General features: G+C 33.2%; 1 protein-coding gene across 1 annotated transcript in view; it reads left to right on the top strand.

Annotated features, from left to right (window-relative positions):
• Nucleotides 1-21,315, top strand: part of ADGRB3 (adhesion G protein-coupled receptor B3) — a 684,429-nt gene that overhangs the window by 387,263 nt on the left and 275,851 nt on the right. Inside the window, 2 exon segments of the mRNA XM_079147374.1 lie at nucleotides 1,415-1,517; nucleotides 14,126-14,169. Of these exon segments, the coding sequence (XP_079003500.1) occupies nucleotides 1,415-1,517; nucleotides 14,126-14,169 (147 nt within the window).

The raw sequence follows: 21,315 nt of genomic DNA, 5'->3' as shown, positions 1-21,315 counted from the left end.
ATTAGAAGAAAACATGATCATAATGAATGAGAGGTTCAGTATCACTCTACTATTATCAGAACTATAGTACTTTGATGGTACGCCTGTTTTAAAAAACAGTATGGTTTGTAAATTCAAACATGCTTTCATCACATGACCAAACAATTCCACTCCCAGGATTTACCCAAGATACATGAAAATATAAGTCTACACAGAGGTGTATGACAATTTTTCATAATAGCCACATGGAGCTTACTCATAAAAGCTAAAAACCAGGAGTAACCCAAAGTTTGCTTATTTAATGATGATTATATAAATAAATTATGGTATATCTATACCATGGAATATCATTTAGCAACAAAAAACAAGCAAAATGTATGAATCTCAAAATTTTATGTCAAAGTGAACTAAGTGAAACAACAAAAGTCTATGTAGTGTGTCACTCTATTGAAATGAAATGGTAAAAAGGTCAATTCATAATGGACAGCATGTCAAGCTTATAGAATCTTGAAAGGAGAGGACCAAGGAATTCAATGAAACTATTTAGATCAAGGAATTGATTGTCCATTTTGATTGTGGTGATGTTTGCATGGGCACCTGATATAATTCCCCCAAAATAGTATCTGCCCTTTGGAAGAACAGGTGATTATTTCAAATGACCAAAAAGTGATGAATATTCTTATTTTTTTATTTACAAGAAAGTACAATCAAGTCTTTCAACCTTTAAACAATGGATGATCTACAGCATTTTATAAATTTGAAATGAAAAGTTTTAAGTACCTAGAAAAATTTGGTTCATTTTTATATTATTTTTATAGATTATAAATGTGATTGTATATAAATCACTTTAAGTTCTCTGTGAATGAACTGTACTTGGTACTATATTTCAAAAGACAGATATGTTTCTTTGAGAACATTGATATAAAGCAGTGACCTGTAAATATTGCTGAAATGAATGGAGGTGAGAAGTAGCAATGTTTATTTAAAGACTGCTTGTTCTCAAGTTTTTCCATTTTGCTAAAATTCAAAAACTGCCAAGACAGGTACTTTGCAAGAAGAGAATTTGATTTCATGAGAAATAAAATTAGTAGGTTCTCCTTGAGATAATGAATTCTGTTGATTCAAAGATTGCCTGAAAGTGTGAGTTCACAGTCCATCACCATGTAGGTAAACCAGTTTAAAGTAATTGGAAGCTGCTTGTCAGTGCTATTGCTTTTTCATCTTTTCTACATCTAAAATGGTTAAATGCCCCCCCAAATTTTCTGGGTTCAGATAGGGTTTGTTTATAACAGTAAATTGACTATCTTTCCATGAATAACATCATATCTATGTTTTACTTAGGATATATTTATTTAATGTCATCCCACCAGGTATTGAGCAGTATAAATCATAGTTTTCACTCTTTCTTCTTTTAATCATAATTATTCTGTTTCAGAAATTATACTGTTGTTAATTCCAAAATCATCGTGGTCACAATAAGGCCTGAACCCAAAACAACTGACTCATTTCTGGAGATAGAGCTAGCTCATTTGGCTAATGTAAGTACCATCTACTTGGCATTCTGTTGCTTACAGAATTACCCTTTAAAGAAAATTAACAATCATTCTTTTGACCAATAGTGCCAGAACACGATTTTTAGACTTTTATGTTTGCAAATGGATTAATTTGTTATGAACACATAGAAACAGAACACCATATTGTTCTTTTTTAGTTCCTGATAAAGCTCTCTCCAATCTATCTGAGATTATAGTTAATAAATTAATTATTTGTGTATACATCCTTAGTGAGCTATGTGCTAGCCCTGGGGAATAAGAATATGAACAAAAGCCTAGTTCACTGTGTGATGAAAAACACAGGTGCATAAATCCCTGAAATTGAGTTGCATGCAGCAAAGGAACTTATAAACTTAGCACAAAGGGGATCAATTGACTCAGGAAGGTGGAGTGAGTAGAGAAGTATGTAGCAGCACCAAGTCCAGTATCATGGAAGGGTCTTTGTAACTTCCTGAGTACTACAATGGTCTAAATTTCAATCTTCCACCCCAGAATGACAAGCACCTTTCCCTAAGTCCATCCAACTGCAACTGAAATGCTTTAAATCTTGTTCTGTCCCTATATTGAAATTTAAATTTTTTTATAATTTATACATTCACTTTAAATACTTAAATCATTACTGGGCAAGGACAAGGAAGGTGATTCTTATCAAGACCACCTCGTAATGCTTTCATATTTCCTGTATTAAAGTTGTCCAATCTTACATTGTATGGATATATATTTTTATTATTCTTTGCAATGTTTTTATGAAGTTGACTTCAATATTTAAAAAAAGAAAGAAGTAAAAAGTGATTAAGCCATTTTCCCAAGTTCATATAATTAGCGAATGACAGAATTCATACTCACATCCTTTGGGCTACAAAACTTGTATAATTCTGCTATTGTATAATTTCTGATTTCCTCAAGAAATCAGCCTTAGTTTTATAGAAAATGATAATCATCTTCCTGAGAACTGCTTTTTACTAAGCTGCCTCAGGCTTCCTAGATTGTTTAATGAAAATGGCAAATCTTTCCGCAGTAACTTTCAAATATCACAATTAATATTTAAACTATTAAGTCTTTTCCTACTTTTGCCGAAATGTGACCATACTGGTTCTTTCTAATCTCAAGAATGTGTTTTATTTCTTTAATATCTATTTCCTCATACTTTTATATAGCTACATTCTCATCACTGTCCTAAAAAATTGGGAGATGCATTTGAACAGTACATTTGAAAATGTACTTTTGAACAAGGAATTAATTTGGTTGTTCAAGATTAGTTATGAAAATATTTATCACTTGTTTTATTCTCATGGAATGTCTCTGTAGTTACAAGCATTGGTGTGAAATAGTAAGAGGTATTTAGTTCCCTGTATCAAAATTATAGAATTATTTAAAAAGTAAATAAAGTGTCAGAATGCAGACATTGCTCTTTAGGCAGAAAACACATCTATAAATGAATATTTGCAGAATTTTCCTAAATAAGCATAAAAAAATTTTGGAAGTATGTAATTAGAGGAAAATTGTTTGATAATTTGAAAATAGTAACCTAAAAATAGTATTGATAGATCAGTCTCTACTTTAATTCAATATAAAACTATTGGTAAAGAATATATTTAAACTTGGACTCAAACTTTTCTCTTTTGGTAATGTATTTTGACAGCCAATTTATAAAAGAGAATAAACCATGTACAAAAAAAATTTCTAAATGTGGGAACACAAAGTGAACATTCAACAGATTTTATTAAGCACCAACTAGATACTGGAGTGGGAGTCAAAGTCAGCATATAAGGATGAGATAATGATCATGGAGGCACTTCAAATGAATTCTCTACCTTAATATTTTAAAAGACTAAGTGAATGACCAGTCACCAAAAGAATATTCTCTCCACTCTGGAAGACCCCAGATTTAAAAATATATAGACAAATACTTTACAAAACGGGATGAGGAAAGAAGAAGAAGAAGAAATGTTTATGCTGGAGAAAGAAAACATGCAAGTGTTCTTACTTCAGTTCCCCCTCACCTGCAGCGATGCTCTGTGCCTACTCTCAGAGGCCACTGCAACTCCAGTCACACAAGGAGCCTCGCTGGGATTCCCTGGAGTTTAAATTCACTGCACCATCTGTACAGCATAGACAGCCCTTCATGCTTTACTGTTTTTAATTTCTAATGATAAATTTATTTGCATTTATATTCTCGACCAAATTAGTTTTTGAAAAACACTGTATTGTTCACTGAAGTAAGAAGTATGGGATTGACTTAATATTTATTACCAGTTTTAGAAAGACATTTTCTATACTAATGTCAGTTTGATTTTATTGAAGTGATCACCAAAAAAGTCTACAGTGAAATACAACAATCTTAACTAAACTGTGAAGATTGAAATTGATTGAAACAAGCTACATTTTTTATCTGTATTTATTGCCTTTGATACTGAATTATTTTAGATATGATTGTCCCTAATACTAAATATCTCTACTTTCACCTATTTTCTTATAATAAAAGTATTTTCTGTACTTTTCTGAGCTCAGGAAAGAATAACAACTTGCAAACTACATCTGTTGTATAAGATTTTCTATGTGAAGAAAAAGGAAGAATGGGAATTCAAAGTTACAGTGAGTCTAGGGTAAAGCCTATTAACATTTTCTAAATGAAATGTGTTCTTTTAAAAAGCTTTTAAACAAATAGCTTTTATAGTATATTAAATATAATAAGGCCCTTGGGAACTGGTAGGAATAAGAAATAGAATATGGAACCCTGCAACTCCAAATTGCATTTAGCAAAGCCAGTTGCAGTTTTAACCAGCTTATAAGTCATTAATGAGTAAGACACTATTCTTAGTTCAGTTTCTCAGTCTTATGCCTTCATTGTCATGACCTATAAACTCAGGGTTTCTGATACTTAGTGCTTACTTACAGCAATCATTTGCTTTTAAGAAATATTAAATTTACCTTTTCCAGGAAAAGAATTTTGCATTTCATATTACTGAAGGGTTTTTCAGAGTAACACTTAATAAATTGGTAGAATCTACAATGCATAAGGAAAGTAAATAATTTTGTTGAACATAATTATTGAGACCTAAATAAGTGCAATAGGAAAGCTCTGTATGTACACACACACACATATGTACACACACCAACTGTAAGGATGCCCTAGGTCTGACAGGTCTGGACCTACTGTGTCTTTCCAGAATGGATAACATCCTCATATTTAAAGATGAGTTAAAAGAATAGAAAACAAATGAATTTTAGTTATATTCTGCTTTATCATCTTTGCATGCCTGAAAATGCATTATTTTTCCTAATAAAAGGTCTTTTACACAGTTTTATTTTGAGTGGAAAGATATAGCAAAGCATACTGGCCTATAGTCTAAACTTGCCCTTTAAAAAAAAAAAAAAAAAAATCCCCTCTGTGCAGCAACTCTAATGGTCCTAGTAGGGTGTTACTCCTGTCTTTCAGGGTTGGGGAGAAAAGCCCATCAGATTTATTTGTATTTCTCAAATTGATCATGCACACTCAAAAAAATTCTCATGGGAATTTTTCACTTGTGAGTTTTGTTTTCTTTGTTTTATTTGCTTACATACTAACAGGATCAAACTAACAAATTAAGAAATCTGACTTATATATGTGAACTAAAATTAATCATGATCCAAAGCCTCTGTAATCATAGAAGAAAACAGAGTGGAGAGTGTAATGTTTGCTACTATTAGCTAAGCATGAGAAAAATGTGAAGAAATTCCAGCATTTATCGGGGAGTTTTTTCATGAACATCAAAGTTTAAGAGCCTGAAGAATTAAAAATCATTTGACAAAACTTTAAAAGTCCAGTCTATGCACCCATAATTTTCACAAAGGGGGTTAGTAGTCCTTTGATTTTTAAATTACTTTTGTGCCCTAGCTTTTTTTCCATTTGGTAGAGATTTCTGATTTTCATGCCTACTGCTCTTGGTGTGTTTTATGGAAGTCTTGAAATGTTAACTAGACAAAGAGATTGATGGCTCTGCTAATAGCTAAAACTTGGATAGTCATTGTTCTCTAGTTATATATATTTTTTTGTTTTATCATAAATCCCTGAACTTGAGTAAGCATCTCCTCACTCTTTAAATTTGGTTTATTTTTATTCATAATACATAATTGGTATTTTCCATAAAGACTTCCAAATAATTGTGCAGTCATTGGAGTAAGGGTTGAAAATTTTTTCCAGTAAAGAGTCAAACAGTAAATATTTTAAGTATCAAAGCCTAATGATTTGTCACATGTCCTCAACTATCTCTTGTAGTGTGAAAGCACACAGAGACAGTAGTATATAAACAGATGGAAGTGGCTCTATCATAATAAAATTTTCTATACGAGAATAGGTAGCAGGCCAAAGTTAGTCCACAGGTAATAGTTCATCAGCCCCTCTGTGGTATGTAGAATAATAGCCCCTTAAATACGTCCACATGCTAACTCTCAGAAACTGTGAATATGTTATGTTATGTTACATGTCCATTTGGTATGTTACATATCAAAAACAATGTACTACATGTGTATGACATGTCAAAAGGAACTCCTGTGTGATGTAAGTAAGGGTAAGCACTTTGAGATGGGGAAATTTTTCTGGATTATGTGAGTATGTCCAGCTTAAATAACTGAACCATTGAAAGTACCGAATGTTTCCCAGTAGTGAACAAAAAGGTGCAATGTAAGGTCTCAACCAGTCCTGGCTGTCTTTGAAGAAAAAGAAGAGGTCCACAATCCAAGGGATACAGAAAGTCTTAAAAGCCGATAATACCCCCAGTTGGTCAACCAGGAAATAGGGGCTACAGTCCTGCAACCACAAGGAACTGTAAGCAGATTTATCTCCAGATTCTACAGAAAGAAATGCAGTTCTGCCAACCCTTCAATTTCAACCTGGTGAAACCCTTATGTAGAGACTCATTTGGACTCTCTAGACTTTTGACCTATGGAAACTGGGAGATTAAAAAAAAAAAAATGAGTTGTCCTATGCAGCTACGTTTGTGGTAATTTTTTACAGCAAGAATAGAAAATTAAATGCACCCTGAATTAGAGCATGCAAAAAAAATTTTAGATGCTGAAAATAATATATAAATCTATATCAGTAGTATTATTTTGAATCAAATGTGCTATAATACTGATAATACATTATTCAATGAAAAGCAGCTAGCAACTGGAAAGTATTTTGTCCTGATTTTTATTAGTAGCACTTCAGAAACTTGATCACAGGAATCACCATGCAGTGAGAGCTGCCCTTTGTAAAGTGGTGGTAGGCTGTTAGGGGAAATCGGAGAACATTGTGTGACAGCATTGCCTAGGCAGCCAAAAGAAGGACTGTGCAGAATGAGGTGCTAGATGTCCAGCCGAACCCTGATACTTGCTGATATGTTGTGCTTCTGAAAAAACTTAGTGAAACTTTTCTGCAGACAGCTAGTAGACTATAGCAGTGAAAAGCATCCCTGCCTGCCCCTATCTCTGCTACAAACTCATATGATTATTATTATTAGGACACATTATTATACTTGAATGTAAAGGGAAGAGACCTAACTGGTATGCTACATGGATATTAATTTATTGAAAATATTTGCTACATCAACTCATAGGAAATACTTGGACAGTTTGTAAAAAGACCTATTTTTTTGCTGAGAGGTGCACAAGACTGTGTAGCCACTGTTGGAAATGATGTAAGCCTGTAGGGATAACCCTCTCTAAGACATAGATGTGGAAGCAATGATTCTCTTTTTGAAGGATACACATTTTTAAAAGCTCCTGATTATGATTCCACTTTTTACTGCTTCCCACATGAAAAATAGAGAGTATTCATCAGGTAATAATGAACAATCAGGTTAATGATACATCTCAGAAATTAGAGAAGCAAGCTGTTATCTCATCCATAAAAATAGTGTCATCTTAGTAACGTGGTCTACTGAATGCTCTCTCCTCATGGTCTCATTAAATAACCACCATCTTCTTAAGAAGAACATTGTAACATGAGTATGATTTGTCCAGATAAAACAATATTCTGCATTTCTCTTTTCAATAGTTTTTATATCACTGACCTATAGCTAAATCAAGCTCTTTCTTCTCTATATTCTTGGTTTAACTAACTCGTAATATGATGCTTTACTATAGAATCCTCACAAGTCCATTCAAATATTCTATGCTTCCAAACTCCTACTAAGTAAGAATACAATATTAGATCATCACTGAGGCCCATTAGACTTCATATACAAGTAAAACTATCTCCTCAAAAATAAAAATGTATATATGGAGAGGGAGACCTAGACTTAGCTCTTAAAATTCATTGAAAATATTAAACCACTGAGACAGGAATGTGGCTCAGTGGAAAGCTTGTCTAGCATGTGTGAGGCCCTGGGTTGGATCCCCAGCACCACAAAACAAACAAACAAACAAAAACTATGCTATGGAACAGTATTTACCACAACCTTGGAGAACATTAAACAAACACATTTTGAGCTACATCATCCACTTGGGTGGTGTATAATACTTTCAGGAACTTTAGAACTATTTTTCTGTTAAAAGATATACTCCTGCAAGTGTTCTTTTTCACTGATCTGCTTTTAGTAACCTATCATAGATTTGACTGTGGAAAATTTACATTTACTAATGCCTTATTTGCCTAGCATGCATTCCTGAGATGTTTTTTAAAAAAATGTCCTTTTCTAACTAGTGTTAAAATTATAAACTGGGTATGACTTCATCTTTTGTAGATCAGGTCAGGTTGGTCACATTGGAATTATTGTCCAGAATTCTCCAAAATTTATTTGTGCAATTGCACATAATACCAACAATTCAATTTTAGTGGAAAGCAAAGGTAGGATAAGCGCAACAAAAGCTAGTGGGTCTTTTGTTTTTGTTTTTGGTACTAGGGATTGAACCTACATTCTTGCACACACTAAGCACTGGCTCTAGGGGTCATTTTTTGTGTGTGATGCTTTATTGTTTAAAATTTAGAAAATTAAGGAGAGCTGGTATATCATCAGGTCTTTCTCCCATCAGTGCTCAATTCATTGGATGATGTGACAGAAAGAATCATCCTGGAACATCTGACTCAGAGCACTGGAAATGTTAAAATAGTTGAGATGAAGTCACTGCCCTTCTTCATGTCCTGAAACACTTTATTATCTATTTGCCTACTTTGTCTCCACAGGCAAGAGGTTATTTTTATTTCAAGAGGGCAATGAAAGTTCAAAAAAGTTATGAAGTTTCCAAATTAGTAATTTATTACAGTATATGAGTACTGAGAATTTTAAAAAGTTGAATAAAGCAGGGTAAGCATGTTATTTCTCTTTTTATTTTATTTTTAATTGACAAATAACAATTGTACATATTTATGGAGTACAAAATGATGTATTGGTATGTGTTTACACTGTGCAATGATTAAATCAGGCTAATTAGCACATTCATCACCTCACAAAGTATCATTAAGACAGGAGTGATAAGCTTTAGTGATCTATTGCACAGAATGGTGACTGGAGTAAAATATTAAAGCATTGTATATTTCAAAATTGCTAAATGAATAGATTTTAAATGTCTTCACCATGTTATTTCTGTTTCATATGTCTCAAGCACTGATTCTCCTAACCCTATATAGATAAAAGTTATGAAGGGTGAAAGGAGGAGTTATTAAAATGCACATTTCTGTTTTTAGCATGCATCTCAAAATTCCTGGAACCAAGGAATCTACACTATTATCACCACCCCAGATGATTCTAGAGTAAGGCCAGGGAAAATGGTTTGAACGTTATGAAGATAGAAAGTGTATGATTAAGATTAAAGTAGCATGTGAATTTGAATTTATTTCAAAGTTGAAAACACTGAGGGAAAACTTAAAGACACTTGACCTCATTTACTTTTATTGTAACTTTTTTCTTTTCCATAACCAACTTCACTCAGATCTCTGCTCAAATTATTAATGCATAGTGGTGATTCCTTCCCAGGATGGATCTACTTCCCTGGTCTTTGCTGCTCACTGTGGTTTACTTTTTGTTATAGCACCTATAACCATCTAGCAAATTACATATGTGTCAATGTTTTTGTCACTCTCTTATCCCTTCACTGAAGTGGCATTACTTCCACTGTGTATCAAAGTACCTTGAAAGATGCCTGGAATGTAATAGATGTTTACTACAAGATTTTTGCATGAATAAATAAATAAATGTTTGACCTTTAAATCATCTTCCTAACTGTTTTCTAAATCCTGTACATTGTGAGAGGGTTTTTGTTTGTTTTACCATCACAAGGGTAAAGTGTTCCATGGTGGGGGAAAATTAGAAGAAAGTTTTGAAAGAATAAAATAAATTTAATTATGAATAATATCATAGTAGAACTATTGAGAACCAGAGTTAAAAAGGATGTCCAAATACCCTATTTTTATTAAGATAAGAAAATTAAAAAATTACACAGACCCAAGGAATAGTCACCCACAGAAAGACATTGACAAAGTTGGATCTACTTTCTACTATTCAGTAAATACTGTGGTTTGATGATGCTGAAACCGAGGAGAGAAGTAACAGAAAATAATGAAGATGCTTAAAAGTGGTGCATAGAACAACTTATGGTAATTGGGCATTGGGGCCATGGTACATTTTCAAGTGCTTAAGAGGGTATGACTAAAATGTTTTAATTCAAGTTGGACTATACTATTTTGAATGGAGCCAAGAGAGGCAGATTGGTTTGCCAAAAAAAAGTGTTTGTCAAGAAGATCATATCTTTCCCAAAAGTTTTCAAACACATGCAGTTTTAATACTTTCAATTGGCAATTGTATTGACAGCTTGGTGAATTCATCTTCATTAACCCATCTGTCTTGTTTACCGGACTCCTTGTGTTTTCTTAGTTTGATATATTTCTTAAGTCTGTTTGTAGAGTTGAAGTTCACAGCTTTCTGAGTTCCCTTTAACTCCTGCCTTTCCATTTTGTTAGTGCTCTCCATGGGGCTCTCCATTCCCTGTTATTGATTTCCTATAAATTCCTCATAACAGATATCGTAGCACAGTCCTTTTGAGAAAAGTATCTAAAATTTGTAACATATTTTCCAAGTAGTTTCTTAGAAGAACCATTTAGCCAGTATATTTTTTTAAGTTTAGAGTTCATTCATCATTGGTTTCTGTTTTATATTTCCCATTTCCCATTCTTATTAAGTAATTGGTCTTCCAGGAACTAAGATTTCTCTATTTTTTTGTCCTACTTATTTGTCTAAACTTCAAATGTTTAACTTACAGACCTTACCTCATATCACAAGCCTGGGCATTGTGACTGTTCTAGGATAAATGTCCACAGAGGATGTTGTGCACATCCCAGTATGTATACCCCAAGATTGAATGGTGCATTTGGAATTCATAATAACTCTCAGGTGAATGAAATTTGAATTTTCATAAGGTCAGGAAGAGGGAGAAGCATGCAATGGAGTCTGAGATGTAAGGGGTAAAGAAGGTGGAGGATAAAACTGAATGTTGACGAAGTGGAATACAAGAGGCATTTCTCATCTTTACATTTTCATCCAAAATTTTTTAGGGGAGCCAAAAGGAAAAGGTGTCCAAAAAGTTAGTTTATATTATATTTATATTTTAATGTTACTGGGTTTTTGTAGTAAAATGTTATGAAAATACTTATGAAATAATAAGTATATAAGCAGTATCCTTAATTGTTTTAAGTAGAGATTTAACTTAATCTAACTCTTAGATTACCAAAATCAGTGAACTAGATTCAGAGGCTCTCTTATCTCAGATTCCTCACCTGCATTTGGTTTCTAAATTCATGAAATGTGTGCACCCAAACCCTTCGTTATTGAATTCTAAGAATATTGTTGTCTAAGGATATTGTTGTCTATAATGCTCTGGACCCTGTTGAAGAAAAACTTTGATAGTACAGCATAACATCATGACACAGTGTTTTAGCTATGCTGAAGTTTATCAAAAAGTCACAAGCTATATGGAAAATCCAGTTAAACTAAATAAGATCCCATAAAGTAAAAGAAAATACCAGTTTGAAGAACCATTCTCTTATTCATCCAGTGAACACCAGATCTGTACCTTTTGTAAGAGCAAGATAAGGACAAACTGCTTCCATGAAATGCTCTCAGACTAGCACAGATTTGTTGTCCTTTATGTTAGAAACTATGACTACTGATATTTCTATTTCTCTTGTGCTGTGACATAATCATTTCATGTGAGTTTCTTATTACTTCTATAGGACTGTGATTTATTTCAGGGAAGGGAATGTTTTGTTGTCGGGGCATAGCATAGAAGTATGAGCATTTGATAACTAAGCAATCTTGGGTATATGGTCTTTGAAGGACCTAGAGAATAGTTGTGATACTACAATAGTGGAGTTAGTCAAATGCACCAATTAAAATGAACAATAAATGAGATTGGGATGTGTTTTATGAAACCTAGATCAGTAAGCTTCTTTATATTTCTAACAAATTCTTAGCATGGATCCAGACAATATCACTTAGAAACACATACATCACAAAGACACCACCTAGATTTTTGGAGAGGTTGCTTTACCAGACACTCTCCAGTAGTTTTCTGTTTATATACAAGGCCGAAATATAAGGACTGGATTGTAACTTGGTGGCACCAGTGGAGTAAGTCCACTTGTAGAAGGGAGCCAGTGACCGACTTAGAGACTGTTATTTTTAAACTGTGCTGACCTGTTCATTACTTTTATCAATGATTTGGTTGGATGAGGACACAGATAATCATGTTTGTTTTTAATCCTGTAATGTCATAAAGCTTGGAAGCAATTGTAAATTGTGTGGGATGCCAAAATCAGAATTTTAAAAGCTCCCAAAAGACTGCTGTGTATGAGTAATGCCTGTTAAGCTCAGGATACAAATACCAAATATCTGACGTCATCTTAATTTGCATTGTTGGGAATATGGCATCTAAATTGGATAGGCAGTAGCACTGCTCTTCTCTGCACAGGTTGGGTACAGAAGATGATTTCCTTAAATGAACTTTAAAAGTGTATGCTCCAAGTGAAGTGCATGGAAGGTAAAAGAATTTGAACCAACAGAATATGTTTAATGGATAACAGAAGACTCTTCGGGGTATGATGGAATATGTACAAATCTGAGATTTTGTTTAAAGGAAGAATTAAGTTAGTTTCAAGAGGCAAAATAAGGTCCAATGAATGTAAGCAAGCAGACAGGAAGAAAACGCTTTCTGAAAATTAGGACTCATCAATACAACCTTAGACAAGTGTGGAAAACTCATCCCGAAAGCCATGGTGGCTACTAAACACAAAATTATTCGGCAGAATAAAAATCTTGCACTTTTTTCTTAAAATTTTTTTAAAAATCTGATCCAAATATTATTCCTTGATTAAGAGGATACTGAATGTCAACCAACTCTCTGGAAATGGAAAATTAATACAATCACATCTTTCTTGGAAGAAGCAACTAGAGGCTGAAGCGGAAGTGGTGCTGGCAAGTGCCATAATACAGGATGTTTTCTTTAGCCTTCAGGGGAATGCCAATCCAAAACACATGGAGACTGTGTCCCACTCCTGTCAGAATGGGGATCATTGAGAATTAAAAATAAATAAATAAATGCTAGGGAGGATTCAGGGATAAAAAGAGCTTATACACTATTGATAGGATTGTTAATTAGTGCAGCCACTGTGGACATCAGTATGGCAGTTCCTCAAAAACACAAAAATATAAGTAACATATGATCCAAGTATACCACTTGGATCCAAGTATACACTTCTCAGTATATACCTGGAGGAATTAAAGTCAGCATACTATAGAGATACCTACTTTTCCATGTTTATCGTGGCACAATTCACAATAGCCAAGTGGTGGAATCAGCTCAGGTGTCCACCAAAAGATGATTAGGAAAAGAAAATGTGGTATATATACACAATGGAATATTATTCAACTATAAAAATAATAAAACATGTCATTTGCAAGAAAATGTATGAAACTGGATATCAACATGTTAACCGAAATAAGCCAGACTCAGAAGACGAATATCACACATTTTTTCTCATATGTGGAAAATTGAAAACAAAAGATGATATGAAAGTAGAAGGGAAACTATCAGAGAAGAGGAAGGGAATTGGGGGAGGAGAAAAGTAGGGTAAGAGAAGGTAATGTGGGGTGAATATAACCAAAATATGTTAGGTACCTGTATGAATATGTCATGATGAAATTCTGTATAATCACTATGCACTAATAAAAAAAGAAACTCAAGAAAAAATATGGGATGTTTTACTGTGATGTAAATATTATCAATATCTTTGTTTCCCAAAGAAAGTAATCCAGAAGTTAATATTTTAAAGAAATAAATATGAAGTTGAAATCATTGAAACATGGTAGCTTCACTTTAAATTTTTAACAAAACTAAATACAGATTATATTTGAAATAAATGTGTTAGTTTCATAGAATTTCACAAGGTGAGTCAACAAATCTAGGAGAAAGGAGATGCAAATTTCTCATGAAAAAATTGATGTAGAATCTTGAAAGCATCTTACCACAAAATAAGAAATCCACTGTTCTCTTTGCATTTCAAATAATCATTTCAAATGATTCCTTAATTTTCATGTGTATATTCATAATATATTTATTCCTTCTCTGCTTATTTTTAGGGTACTTTGAATCCCTATTGTGTGTTATGGGATGACTCAAAAACGTAAGTGACAGATGTTTTCTTACATTATTTTGGACTAAATATTCAAAGCACATTAAATTATTCCAGCTGCCTGCTAGTTAACAGGAATATGATAAGCCAGTAGGATGTGAGTTATGCACAGAGAGAAAACATTCTCCTCTCTGAATCTGCAAGACAGTATGATGAATGTGTTTGTGTGTGATGATGCCATCAGCTTACTTCTCAAGAAAGGATTGCATTACCTAATGTGTAAAGCACATTGCATTGTGAATTCTATGAAGGCTCTTTTAAAAGCTCTGAGATTTTAGAATTATAGAAGCTCAAATGCTATTTTGATATCTTGTCCTAGTAATTCAGCTTAGCATTGTAGAATAAAACAGCAATCTCTATGGTCATTTAGCCCAAACGTTACTTGCATGACCTTGCATCTATTATCAGAATCAAGTAATATTTATATGGCTCTTCCAAATTGTATTCTCATAAAACACTAAGTGATATCATTTAATTTTTATTCATGTATTTTGCAAATTCATGCAGACAAAAGAAAATAATTGTACTAAATAGGATGAGTAATTCTTCCATGGTTTTTTAATTGCCAATACAACTAATTGCAATGTAACTGGTCAAACTCATTTTTATCTCATTGATAATTCTAAGAGATTTTAATGTCTCATAAAGCAGAAAAAAATCCATATTTAAATCTTAGACTTCATTACCCTACATATTTAGTGTGGCTTCCAGATTCTTTTTTATCTTTTCTTTGAGGTGTGAGAGTGTTTATTTTGTTTTATTTTCTTTGCTTTTGAATGGAAGGGAGACACATGGTAATTAATCTCTAAGGTAAACACTACCATGTTTATGATGTCAGAGCACCATGCTGTTGAATTCTGTGTTCTCCAAGAATTTTCTCTGGAGTTCTTCTCCTGAGATTTGCTCTACATCTGAGGTTTTATGAAGTTACTTCCCTCTCACCAGAGGCTAGAAGAGGGAGATCCTCAGAATTTATAGAAAAGGGGCAAACTGGCTGACAATCTTCTCAGTCCTAGCATACTGATATAATTTTAAACTACAATTGTCTTCATGGGGATGACAAATCAGTAATATTAAGCAGTTTCTTGCTATAGGTTCTGATGTCTTAGGGATCCTCTTCTTCTAGGAACCTAGTACCATAAAGGTATCCCCAACTTGCTCTGCTGTAAAGATGAGCTGGTTGCCCTTATTAATTCCCTGATTTTCTTCTTTTTGAAATTTCATGGAGAAATTTATAGTAGTAATATTCTCCCAGGCTTTGCTGTTTCTACCAATAGCTAGAGAAGACTTTGGTGGTATATCGTAAGATGCTGCTTGGTACGTTGTAAAGCTCAGGAAAAAGTAAAATGTCATAAAAATCTGATTGAATATTTTCTGCTCAAAGAAAAACTCATTATAGCTATTTAAATATCTCCATGAACTGTAACTTTGACTTAGTTTATTATCTTTTAGTAGAAAGAACGTGATTGTATGTTGATACAAACTGGAAAGTGTTAATTATTCCCCAAATCCTTCAGAGCTATTTAAATGATACTATAAGAAGACCCACTTCCGTTTCCTACCTTCTATTAGTTTCCTTTCACAGACTGGGTAAAGTGTTAAATTAAAAAGCTATTGGTCTTTGAGGTCAGTGTTAATCTTCAGAATCAACCGCACTCACTTTCCCTAACCATAGTCTTATCCATCACAAAGAACATGTGTAGTTTTACAAAACTCAACTTTCAACTTGTCCTTGAAGAAAACTAACCTGGAAGAAGAGATGTGTTTAGCTGTGTTTCAAAGCAGATAATGCCAGGAGATCAATGTAGTTCGAGTTTCCTTGATGAATCTGAAAAGTGATCAAAAAGTTCTCTGCTGTGACAGAAATTCTGTCCCATCTTACTTTTTATTAGATTGCCTCACCATTAAAATTAATTTTCTGGGTGAGTTTTTAAACAGTGAAGGTTAAGACAACTTTATTTCTTCTTTTCACATCTGTTCTTCTGTTCTAATCATGTTTTGTATTAGTCAGTATTGTAGATCCTTCGAGTATAGTTAATAGTGGAGAGATGATACTACTTTTTAAAAATTCAGATAAGAGCTGATTTAAATGATAATTAAAGATCTTAATAATAAAGTTATAATTAGAAATTGTGTTTTGAGTTTGGTTTATTCTCACTGCACATCCCACATCGGTGAGGTAAAGGGTTCCTGTCAGAGGGATGGAATGAATATGAAATAAAAACTTTGAAATTTATTTATCAGAAATAAAGACAGAAGACAAAATTATCTTAAGAGTAGAGGCATGACTGATCAAGCCTTCCAGAAAGGTCTGGTTCTAACAATGGAAGTAGCCCACACTTGCTTTATTTATGGTGGTAAAGATCAAAAGGGACCTGTAGGAGCTCATTTGAGAAAAACAATGTGGGATGGAGGTTAGCAAGTCATTTGCCTCTAGCGGGTCATTCCCACATCAGATGCTTATATTTGCACTTGATAGGTGAGCTAACTGCAGGATAACCACGACTCAGGCATTCTAGAACAGTCATTATAGAATGGTGAGTTCCCGAGGCCAGATATTCTACACTCAGTTCTCATAGGAGCCATGGATGCCTTCCCGCAGTTGATCAAATTTTCCCTTGTTAAATTTTTTAAAATTAATTTTTAATTACAAAAGCAACGCATACAAACATGTTGCTTATAAAACCTTAAAACCTGCTGTAAGGGAAAAGGCTTTGTTGATCATCACCACCTTAGGTCTCCACACCCATCCATATCCCTGAAGTCACTCTTTCTTATATTTTATTGTGAATAATTTCTGACATTCATCAATGCACCGACATTTGTATACGGTCATAGATATAAACATGATTTTTACAAACATGTCATGCTACTTACAATATTTAATAATCTCAATTTTAAATTCAAGATATGTATTAGAAATTTTTATGTTTTATTATCTATATGCCTTTCTTTCTTCTGGCTTCATTATATATCATAATTGTTCCAGTTCTCTAAACCAAGGACTATTGAAGTAGTTTCTAATTTTCTTTTTTTCTCTGTAATCTGTGTTTCTGTGTTCTTCCTTGCACATTTCTCCTTCAAGATGTCTCTGACCACTTAATCCTTAGTCTTACTCTCTTGTTCTCTTCATAACCTCCTATTCTATTTTTCTTAGAGCAGGTTTTACTACTTTCTTATTTGTTTAGTTTCTGTCTATCTCTGCCACGAGAAAATAAGCATTATCAGAGAAATGCTTTAAACTGGGCATGGGGGCAGCCCAGTGATTGGAAGCTGAGGCAGGAGGATCACAAGTTCAGAGCCAGATTCAGCAACTTAGCTAGACCATAAGCAACTTAGAGAGATCCTGTCTCAAAATAAAATAGAAAAACAGGGCTGGGGATAAGGCTCAATGGCTAAGTGCCCCTGGTTTAATCCCTGGTACCCACCCGCCCCCCCCCCCAAAAAAAAAAAAGAAAAAGAAAAGAAAGAGAGAGAGAGATGCTTTATTTTTCCTATTTACCACTGCATTTGCAATGCCTTCCGGACTTACCTATGGCACATATCTAACAAATATTTATTAGCTAGTTTTATGCAAAAATGGTTTGCCTATTTCCCAGGTATTCTTCCTATTGAAGAATTATTCCCATCTCTGTTTTATTTTATCAGCTGATAAATATTTATAACGATTATTAACCTAATATTTGACAGGATGATGCTTCAGTTGTTACAATACTATTCCATTACACACAAATATTATTATTTGTATCTGTAATATTTTGCCCTGGTAATCACTCTTCCCATGCACAAGAATTTTAGACAATTTAAAAACATATTTTGATTTGCTTTAGTTCACTAATTAACAGAACACCAAAAATACTTCATCATATGTGAACCATGAAACAAGCATAATAGTTTTCTTTCAAAAACAGTTTTATTTAGTAGGAAGAATATTTCTTTTAAAACTTTTTTTCTAAAATGTTTATAAAGTTATTTCTTGACTGATTTATAATCTACACATTTTTTGAATTACTCCAAATTTGGATTTAGAGTATTGAATTATATATTGTGACTACATTCCCTGAAAAGCCTATAATCCTTCTTTAAATTATCCCGTAATCTTTCTCTATGGAACTTCAGTGTCATCCATTTGATACTCTCAGGTCCATGAAGTATCATGTTTGTTTTCAAAAAAATTTTTTAGAGTTTTAATTGCTAATGCTTTCATTGTAACTTTGTAATCATTGCTTAACTACTGCAAAACAATTTATCAATTTATTTGTAATTTGTCTATCTTGTAGTTGAAAACAAAAGCTTTTAGGAACTGAACTTTCCCATTTTTCTACATTTCAAATTGATTTATTGCAGTTAGGATATTAGATTTATTGTGGTTAGATATTAGATGGGATATTCACATTTTGACCAAGGTTAACAATGGCTTGTTTTTATCTCAAAGTTAAATCATTGTTTTGAAGTGATTCCTCTTCTTTCATTCTGTAACTTTTCTTTCTCCATACCCAGAACATCTGCCTCTTCTTTTATTCTTCTCATTAGACGTCTACATTTCATTTATCTCAAAATATAACACCTGGTAAACATAAAGCTCACACCCACCCTCATCCCATCCTTCTAGGGAGATTGCTCTTTGCTCTCTGGGTGATTGACATGCCTAGGCATTAGGTAGATACACACACACACACACACACACACACACACACGGAGAGATCTGCTCTCTCTTAGAAATTCAAAGCAATTATACCAATATTACTGTTATTAGATAGCCAATCTCTACCCTCCAGGGAAAAACCAAATAAACGGTACTTTCATAAGGCTTTGTTTAAACTGGGGAAAGCTAATATGAAAAGAAAGTAAAAAGCATAAGGAAAAGGTTTTGTTGGACACGTTATACAACAGTTAATAAGGAAACCTACAACCTCTAACCTCTTAAAACAATAATGTGATGGTCTTATTGATTGAGAGGGTGAGTATGAAAGAATCTCTTATGGACTTGCAGTCACCTATGGAGCCATTTTTATTTTTTGGTTTTTTGTGGGGTTTTTTTTTTTTTTTTTTTTAATTTTTTGGCAGCAGTGAAGAAAGTCTGTATTCAAAATATTCAGCACATCTATAGCCATTATTCCATTAGAATATTCCATTATTCTATTAGCCACTATTTCTAGAGTTTCCTGGTGATTCAATTAGCCAGAGACAGAATTTAAAAGTATTTAATTTCAAGAATTTAAAACTATTTAATTTTAATTTTAATTTTATTATTTTTCTTACACATATTGGTCTGCAAAAATATAAAAATATAACTCAGGACATTATGATAGTTAATAATTTAAAAATAAATCATGAGACTATTTGACAAACATAGGATTTCAATCTCCAAATCAACTCATTTTGCAACTTCATCCAATATATGCCCTAGGTATCAACATGTTCAAATTTATAGGACAGTACTTAACACCATGTTGGCTTCTTTGTAGTTAGAATGGTAGGAAGTAACCTTTTGGTCAGTTACTGTGGTACACAGCTGTAATCCCAGTGGCTCAGAAGGCTGAGGCAGGAGGATCACAAGTTCAAAGCCAGTATCAGGAATTTAGTGAGGCCCTCAGCAACTTAGCATGACCCTGTCTCAAAAAAAAAAAAAAAAAAAAAAAAAAAAGAACTAGTTCTGTGGCTCAGTGTTTAGTAAAGCACCCTTGGGTTCAATCATCCATATCAAAAAAAAAAAAAAAAAAAAAAAAAAAAAAGAAAGAAAGAAAAAAAGAAATATCCATTTTGGCTGGCATTCAGTATAATCCTACTTTAGTGAGTATATTCAGAACCAGTATGGATGTAACTGAAGAAATTGCTAAGATAAATTTTGGGAGTTTGCATCCAAGATGTCAGGATTCCCATAGAGCCTCCTATTACTCATTTACTCATTCAGATCTAATTGGTTCTCTAATCATATATAACTCTGTTATTCTTTTTGTCTCTTAATTGCTTTCATACCAAAAAAATTAAAACATAGGAATTTACCTTATCCAAACACTGGTCCTTATAAATTAAAATAAAATTTACTCATTCTCCAAAAGAAGTGAAATATATAGTAGTTCAAAATAATAACACCCAACTTTAGAAGAGTTATTGATTACTATTGATGTTTACTATAGATAACAGGTTTGTTTCTATTAGCAAAGTAATCAATGCTTTTTCAGAAAGTACTGTAAAAAAGCAAAACAAAACTCTTAATTTCCCTTAAATATGGCTACAAAATTAAATGCCTATTGGGGAAAACTGAATAAAGCTTGATTTACTTTTCCATTTCCTGCATTATACTATGCCTTAGTTTTTGAAGTTTCATGATATCAATTATTGTGTGTTTTCTCAAGAAGCCATTATGATCCAAAATGACTTGTTTCAGCTTTCTTCGGGAAAATTTTTTCTTTTCATCCCTTAAAACATTTCATAAAATTTTACAATCATATTTCATATTACATCATAAATTTTATGACATTGAATCTTAAGTGCCCAGTATCCTAAAATCATATTCTTAAATTTCTTAGTGTACAAATAACCCATTTTAAGTGAAGTTTACTTAAGTGCCTTTAATATTATTAACAATGCATTATGCCCACTAGGACAAGCTATAAAGTTCAAGAAATGCTGCATAATTCCCTCAACATGCATAGTGAGGGTTAACATCGGGAGTAAAACAGTAACCCTCGCCTCAACCCCCTAACGTAGGGATTGGTAAACTACAGCCTGTGGCACAAGTACAGACAACTGTCTGGTTCTGTAAATAAAGTTTTATCAGATATAGTCATGCCCGTTTATGTGATGTCTGTGTCTACTTTTATGCAACAACTGCAGAACTGAGTCACAACTGAAATCATAATACCCACACATCCTAAAATATTTATTATCTAGACTTTAATAGAAAAAAATTATTGCCAACCCCTGCCCAAAACAGTGCTTTCCAACATATTTCCAGTCTTGGCACAAAGAAAATATTGATTAGCTATCACATTGGGGTAAATGAAGGGAAATGTTTGCAAGCAGGGTCAGGACAGGATAGAGAAATCGATCCATTAATTCTGAAAAAAACCTCAGTCACTATTTTTTCAAATATAGCTTCATCCATAATCTGTCTTCTCTTCATCAGGAGCC

The sequence above is a fragment of the Sciurus vulgaris genome, assembly GCF_902686455.1.
Source record: "Sciurus vulgaris genome assembly, chromosome: 7".
NCBI lineage: Eukaryota > Metazoa > Chordata > Mammalia > Rodentia > Sciuridae > Sciurus > Sciurus vulgaris.
The sequence above is the reverse complement of the archived record's forward strand: the minus strand, read 5'-3'. Positions and strand labels throughout refer to the sequence as shown.